The sequence below is a fragment of the Myxocyprinus asiaticus genome, chromosome 38 (assembly GCF_019703515.2).
Source record: "Myxocyprinus asiaticus isolate MX2 ecotype Aquarium Trade chromosome 38, UBuf_Myxa_2, whole genome shotgun sequence".
NCBI classification, from domain to species: Eukaryota; Metazoa; Chordata; class Actinopteri; order Cypriniformes; family Catostomidae; genus Myxocyprinus; species Myxocyprinus asiaticus.
The window spans coordinates 8,846,016-8,854,388 of NC_059381.1; the positions used below are offsets into that span (position 1 = coordinate 8,846,016).

Genomic DNA, 8,373 nt, shown 5'->3' on the forward strand with positions numbered 1-8,373 from the left:
GCTCTAGTGAATTTACAAACGTTTTTACGTGCTACTTAGTTAACGATGCTTTTGGGAAACGTGTTGTAGTAAGTACCATTTAAACGCTACTAATGTTCAACTTCAGGAAACCCAGCCCAAACATCAACCATGCCCAGCGGGACTGTGCGAACATCTGTCTGGTTCTTTCTCCAGAGTAAATTCAATTCATAACCGCTGCAGTGTCCGGATCCCAATAATAACTTCGTGCTGATGTGCCAAAAGATGAAAAAGGATTTCTTTGTTGCTAAATCCTAAACTAAAGTATGATTTAACTAAATCATCCACATCCATTTCTTGCACTGATGAATCTGCTGGCTCAACGTTCTATCGTTGTGGTAATGACCTGCTGTTTCTGGTAATTTTGACTTCATTCTCAAAATATTCAGACTTTAGTCTCATAATGCTACGACTTTATTCCCATAATTTTGACATTATTCTCAATATATTACAACTTTAATCTCATAATTTTGACTTTATTCTCAAAATATTATGACTATTCTCAAAATGTAAGATTTTGATTTTATTTTATTTTATGTGGCACTTTTTTTTTCCTTTTTTTTTTTCCTTTTTTTTTTCACAGTACGGTTCAGGGCTTCTGTACATTTCTCCCCTCAAGGGATTTAGAATTATTTTTTGGCCCAACATGCCACTCATAAACTTTTCCAAGCTATACATGCAGTTTCTATTTTTAGGAAAGCATTGTGTTTTAATTAGCCTTGTTTTCCAGAATATGACATCACACAATCTCAGCACCCTTCAGATCACCCCTTGAGATCACCAAAATAGCATAATCTCTCCTGAGCTGCAGTGAATCAGAGCTTCCATCCTGCCTTATATCTGTCAGTCATTCCATCTTGATCTCTGAAATGATTATTTTAATTCTACCATAACAAGCTTTTTATCCAAACAGGTCTAATATAATTTCACATCCATCAGATCGACTTCTAATGCAAGGAGGAGCTTTGAATCATCAAACTGTATACAGAAATATTACAGAACTCTGGGATATGGGTATCTATTGTGTAATACAGTGGTGCTGTTATGTCATATCATTGATCCCTGTGGGATTAAAACTTTAAAATACTGGATTCGTAACTTAAGAAATTGTTATACATCCTTATTTGATGACAACAAGCTATATTAGTCCTTTCCATTCAGCTAAAAAAGGAAACAGTTGCTGTTATTTAAGAGTTAAAAGAATAGTTCACCTCAAAAATGAACACTTTGTAATTATTTACTCACCCTCATGTCATTCCAAACCTGTATGCTGCTGTTTGTTCTGTAGAACACAGAGTCTCTTTTCCATTTGAAGATAGTTAATAGTGACCTCGTCTGTCAAGTTCCAAAAAGGGCAAAAAAGCCCTATTAAAGTAATATAAACGTAGTCCATTGGACTTGTGCACCATATTTTAAGTCTACTGAAGCCATATGATAGCTTTCAGTCAGGAACAGACCAAAGTTTATGTTATTTTTCATGGAAAAACTTCCCCTCCGCTGCAGCTCTTAAATCTCATTCTCCATTCCACATATTTGCACTGGCGTCACATTCGCTTACAACATACAGGAGAACCAGTGGTGGTTTGCTGTCAGTGACTTCAAACCTGGCGCATAGAGGTGCCATTTTTTAGTCTGAATGCAGGCACCTTTGGGGAAGTTGAAGATTTTCAGTGAATAACAGTTTATGTTACTGTGTAATTAAAATTTGAAATGATTTAATACAATTTAAATGTATGTCCCTCACACAAAGCTATCGTATTTATTCAGAAGACTTGGATTATCCCATTTTTATGGTGTTTTTTGCCCTTTTTGGAGCTTGACAGTTGTGGTCACCATGAGCTGTCTTAGTATGGAAAAGAACTGCAAAATGATTCTTAAAAACATCTCCTTTTGTGTTCCACAAAAAAATTAATAAACGCGTTATAGTTTTGGAACGACATTAGGGTGAGTAAATAATGACAGAATGAAAGTTTTGATGAACTTTCCCTTTAATTATCACTAGTCAACATGCACAAACACTGAAATGAATAATATTACATGCATTTCACCAGCGTTGCTTAGAGGTGTATGTGCTATTTTAAGCCTGGTGTTGGTTGGTGTACCATTAAGAACAGTTGCTCCAGAGGAGCAGAGTTGGGTTACTGTAGGTCATCTGTGATGCAAAGTCTTACTTCTACTCGAGCGCACAATCATGTGCCTCTCATGTGCATTCTTGGCCCAGAGATCACAAACACTCCACAAGGAAGTGTAAGTCTTGATCATACTCACAGTACACACATTATTCATAATTTCTAAAGGGAATAACAGTACGTTTAAAGTCATTAAGCAACAACAAGCATTACCGTAGAGCTTTGGGACATTGTGCTTGTCTTTATACTGTAACTGTAGTAAGAGAAGAGAAGGCATGAATGAATTGCTTTCTAGTTTGCTCACTTAGTCTACATGCTGGATTATCAATGTCTGCATTATCTTCTCTTTTCCTTTCTTTGCTCCAAGTGTAGAGATAACCATTCTAGGTTATGTTGAACAGGCTTGCACTAAAGACACCTTTAACTCTATTAGAAATTGTGCACTCTGTTAATATATTCATAATCAATAATTCCAGATCATTTCACAAATTTGACTTAGTCAGCACACTGCAGCATGAACAAACTTGTGAAACTAGTGAATGTTATGGCATCATCATTCATAATGAATCCTACAGCGATAAACATTTATAAACATTTCTTAAACATTATTGCATACTCAAAAACTGTCAAATAATATAACATCTATAACTAGATTTGTATATTTAAGAAGAAAATGTGAATAGTGCTTGTAGGCTACGTATCGCGGCAGTTTCTTGGTGAAATTAGATACAACAATGACTTTTATTAGCTTTCAGATAAATCACAAGTAAAATGACAGATGATCAGTTCATAAACACTTACTTTTCACCCTGTTCCTCACACAATGCTTTCTTATGACATCAAAACACGTTTACTATAGAGCATGACTTGTCAGGTGAAACATTTTAACGTTTGCATTGCATAGCTAACTGTACTAGCTTATTCCAATGCAAACAACTGATTTCCACGTTGCAAATGCCAAGGTATGAGTCCAGAAAAGAATGCCAGTCAAAAGTGAGCCAAAAGTGTCAAAACGCAACACAGTCCGATTCGTTCGGACTGCTATCTCAGTGAATCATTTGCAGCGGTTTCTCGCTCAGTAAAACAGTATCGGGATATTTAAGAACACGAAGAACAAACAGAGTGCTGGATGAAGTGGATATTTACCTACAATCATTTAAAACAAAAGGCTCCTTTATTGAGAGGTAACTTTTAGAAACTTCAACTAGTGCTGTCATATTCGCATCCATCCACGCTTTTTTATTTTTTTATTTTCCTATGTAAACATGTTCTAGATGGACGTCTTTGACCGATGTGTTCACCCAAAAATAAAAATTCTCTCATCATTTACTCACCCTCATGCCATCCCAGTGTAAAACTTTCTTTCTTCTGCAGAACACAGATGAAGATTTTTAGGAAAATGTCTTGGCTATGTAGGTCCATACAATGCAAATGAATGGATACCAAAAATGTTAAGCTCCAAAAAGCACATAAAGGCAGTATAAAAGTAATCCATAAGACTCCACTGGTTAAATCTATATCTTCAGAAGTGATGTGATAGGTGTGAGTGAGAAAAAGATCAATATTTAAGTCCTTTTTATTATAAATGTTCCTCCCTGCCCAGTAGGTGGCGATATGCACAAAGAATGTGTAATGCCAAAAACAAAAGAAGAAGAATGTGGAAGTGAAAGTAAAAGTGGAGATTTATAGTAAAAAAAGGAAATAAATATTGATCTGTTTCTCACTCACACCTGTCATATCGCTTCTGAATATATAGATTTAACCACTGGAGTTGAATGAACTACTTTGATGCTGCCTTTATGTGCTTTTGGAGCTTCAAAATTTTGGTACCCATTCTGAGATATTCTTCTAAAAATCTTTGTTTGTGTATATCAGAAGAAAGAATGGCATGGGATGGCATGAGGGTGAGTAAATGATGAGAGAATGTTCAATTTTGGGAGAACTATCCCTTTAAGATTGCATAGGCCTATATGAGTCTTGTCTGAAACTCGACCCTCTCTAGTCTCAGTCTTAATTCAGACGCGGATGAGCTTGTCTCGACTACAACACTGAGCACAACACAGTGGATATTTCACCTCAGAACTGCCGTGATATGTGTAAAAAGCCATGTAATGTAATTTTGCAAATATGTCGCCACATTCACATACTGTAATTTTAATGAGATCAGGCTTAATTTTTTACCAATTTTTTCACTCCACAGGTGAAAATCTCAAGTCGGATTAAATAGAAAGGTTACAGTGCACCTCTCAACAACAAGCCACATGAGTTGAGGCAGCCTATTCATTTGTGTCCATTGCACAAATGGTGCGGGACAAGTTATGCACCAAACTTAATAGTAATATTATTTGCCTTAGCAAGAACCACTAATGAGTAAAAGCAGTAATCACATTTGAACAGCCATGTATGCAAAGTAAGCGCAACATACCTCATTCAAGAGGTCAATTGTTGTCAGGGACCACATGGTACAACTGTGTCCTTAAGACCAGGAGGTCTGTCAGTGGTTCAGGGGCTGGCATACGAGACCTTAAGAGCAAGGGGTCAATAAGGTGTGATCCCGTCCATGTGGAAGTGTTTAAATTGCTCCACCAACCCATTGCTCTGAGCGTACATTTTCTTGATAATTCACCTAGCCACCATCAAGCCTTACTGAAGACTTCAAAGGGTTATAGTACTATGTAACTAAGGAACACAGTACCATCAGAGCATACTGTACAACACATCATTTCACCAATCTTTTAGAAATTACCTTATGAATTTGTGGCTGACATGGGCAGAATGACTTGGTTCATTGTCTGGAGTTGCTCTCCACTGATGCTGGTGTCAGCATGTCAGCTGTGAGACAATTTTACAACATATATTTTAACAGTGCTGTCTTTTACAACCATGCCAGCAATGGCCCTCACATAAGTTATGAGGGATTTTTTTGGCACACGGTAGCCAAACAAATAGAATTTATAATCATAGCATTAATTGAGTCGATGGCTTTTGTTTTTATTTATTTGGTGTATCATCGGTTCATGTTAAAGTGGACATGAAATCAAAATTAACCCTAATTATTTTCTTAATTCATTTTACTGGTCTTATTGTGAACTTACTGTATGTCCATATAATATATATATATTTTATCATTCTTTTTTTGACCTCGTAATCTTTAATCATAATGTCTTAACTTGCTATTCTGCTGATATGACTGACTGTTCTCTGTTGACATATGTGAGAGCGCACGGCAGGTTAGCAAGTTTTAGCCCCTCCTCTTCAATAGCCAGTCATGTACACAAACCTGCCACAAAGACGGTAAAGAGGTGTATTTTCCACTGTTTCCCTCTCAAACCTCTATTCAATTCTCCAAACTTCCTTCTGGCTTGAATTTTACATTTCGAAGGAGGAATGACGGTGAGTTCGCTGTTGTGTTTAAGGTATTTCATGCCTGAATTCTTCCATCATATGCATTAGTCAGATTGCCATGTGCATTTGTGGATCAGTTTCGTAAATTTGTGGATTGTTGTGTGCATTTGTGAGATGTTTTGATACTGTTTTATCTTCATACATACAGAGCCCCTAACCAAACCCTTCCCCTAACCATGAAAGTGAAAGTGCCGCCCCCTTTTGGAGTGGGCCCAACCCCCTTCTGGCATAACCCTGCCTCCTTCTGGAATTTTCCGCCCTCTTTTGGAGTTTCGGCCACCCCCCCCCCCCCCGTTTGGAGATCTCCAGGCTGCAGCAATACCTACTTGGAGACAGTGGCTGGAGTTTATTCATATTTTTTAATGCAGCCATTTTTCAATGGTATCTTGGGAGGTACAGCACAATTAAGTGTTCTTTATTCTTTATATTTAGTGTATTGTGATTCAAAAGGTTAAAATATTGTAATCTTTTACTCGCTTGTTTCTCATTCATCTGCATTGGACTTTCATAACGTCTCTAGTCTTGTTATAAGCAAGAGCTGTGATGTGCTGCGTTCGTTTGTGGGCTAGATTAATGTTGTCAGTTAGATCATCATTCGGTTCTCAAGTCAGTGGAAAAGCAGACTGGAACTGAGATCGGTTCTCAGTTTCCCTGGTAAGCTGCTCTGGCATGAGCAGCACAGTGGAAAGGGGTAGATGTGTGTGGTTGTAAACTAAAGCCTATTGGCTATTTTTAAAAACTGGACGAGTCGTTCGACATGTCCCGTCCTCAAGTCCAGTCGTTCGACATGTCCCGTCCCCATTTCCTGTTTCAGTAGGAAATACGTCAAAACACTACATAGAACTACATAGAACTGCACTTCACTGCAACTTTAACAACCAAATTGTTGATTATTAATTTAAATGTATGACAAAATATGTAATCATGTTTTTAGGGTAGTGATAGTCAGTTTTGGGTATAATCTGATTACAAAGTAATTAGCTACTGTAATCAAATTACTTTTAATGTCATAGTGTAAAAAAGTAGTGTAACATTACATTTTAAATTCTTGTATTCAGATTACAGTTAGTAACTTTCAATTAAGTTAATTAATTTTAAGTATATTACTTGGGTTAAACATATTTCTAAATAATATTATTTATGCAGAATATCTCAAATTAAAACATGAATTATGTTCATATGTACTTTTGTTTGCATTTCTGTGTCAGCTGAATGGCATGTAGAGACAGACATTATTTTGAATTCATTAAGCGTAAAAACATACCTTTCTGTGAACTGTGTTTTAGAAAGGAAATTAAAAGAAAAGTAATTAGTAATGTGATTAATTTTCAGTGAAGAAATCAGTAAAGTAATCAGGTTATAATTTTAGCGAATTAGTAATCTGTAATGTATTTTAAAATGTCATTTTATGCATTACTTACCCAAATTTGGTGATAGTAAATTGGCCAAGTACATTTTACTACTAATCTGAAAAAGATTGTTTTGATGGTAAAATCACTATCATCATATCATATGAGAAAAGTGGATTGTCAAAAAACCTCCAAAATGATTTTAAATGTTTTTATTATATTAATTTGAGGAAACCAGTGCTAAAAAGTACAAATTTGCACATAAACAACCATTAATATGCACACAGTCCATTGTCATCTTCACTTTCTTTTTCATTTTACAGGTTGAGCTTACAATTGATTTATAATTAGATTTTACAATTGTATCTGAATTGTTCAAAATATCACTTTCTCAAACAGGGTTGTTGCAAAATAAAGACTACGACAATGTCTGGAAAAGAATTGTGCTGAAAGACAAGCACCACTGTGATTCATGAAGGTATGGAAAGAGAATCTTGACACATACAAAAATAAATAGGGGAGCATATTATCATTTTGATTCATGATATCAAATTGCACTTTTATTCATGCAGACTGACTCTGAAATCATCAATCTTAATCTATGCAGTTCCCTTAGGATCTGTGAAGCTCTTGTCTCACTGTTGCTGCCAGACTAAACATTTTCATCTGCATCTGCAACTTCGCCATCTGATTCCTTTGCGTTCCTCAGCTCAGCCCTGCCCTTCTCTGTCTGATAATAGTCTGACTCAATCCACCCAGGGCAATCAGACAGCGTCACAAAAATATCTTCATCCACCTCCGTCACCTTGTGCACTCTCTGCTTTATGCCTTTGGAATACCACCGCGGGGTAGGGACTTTTTCTGCAGGGTTTTTGGCCCTGTATAACCCCTCACCTTCTGCAAGAGTGATCTTGTACTTGTGCTTTGGACATATAATGCAGAGCTTCTTGTTGATTTCCTGTGCGTGAAAGAAACATTCAATTGTGTCAATGTTAACATGGGAGGTAACAATGCGTGTCAAGTGCTGTTATGAATCACTGAATGAGTAGATGTGTCCCTTCGAGAAGTTTTACCTCAATATCTCCGTTCAACAAGTTACTACCAGCATCTGTTGAAAAAGCAGACATACACAGAGAAATGACCACAGCAACTGACATTTTGTTCTGTGTTTTTGCCTCTAGTATTATTGCAACACAAACATTAGTGATCAGTGTGCTACTTTGTCTCCCTCTTGTGGTAACATTGATTAACTACGCAGAAATTGAGGGGACAGTGGGTGGAAAAATGACATTGACATCAAATATATGAAAAAGCATAGATGTTTTTAATGCTACTCACGGTAACATTGCAGGTCCATTGCATATAAAGTTCTTTGATGATATATAATGAGTACATCTCTTCCGCCCAGAGTCACACTCGTTCTCTTGGCCTGAATGAGGTCCTCTTTCTTGCCAATATAATACATGTGTGAC

The 8,373-nt window shown here is 36.6% G+C and overlaps 1 protein-coding gene across 2 annotated transcripts in view; it reads right to left on the reverse strand.

Annotated features, from left to right (window-relative positions):
- Nucleotides 1-7,104: 7,104 nt before the first annotated feature.
- The window catches only part of rfesd (Rieske (Fe-S) domain containing), a 5,150-nt gene continuing 3,881 nt past the window's right edge, over nt 7,105-8,373 (reverse strand). Inside the window, exons 2-4 of one of the 2 annotated variants that reach the window (XM_051677421.1) lie at nt 8,240-8,373; nt 7,975-8,009; nt 7,105-7,859 (exon numbers count right to left, since the gene is read on the reverse strand). The exon at nt 8,240-8,373 is cut by the window's right edge and continues 39 nt beyond it. In XM_051677421.1, the coding sequence (XP_051533381.1) occupies nt 7,554-7,859; nt 7,975-8,009; nt 8,240-8,373 (475 nt within the window). In that variant the 3' untranslated portion in view covers nt 7,105-7,553. The remainder of the gene's footprint in view (nt 7,860-7,974; nt 8,010-8,239) is intronic. The other variant, XM_051677422.1, reaches the window with a different exon arrangement.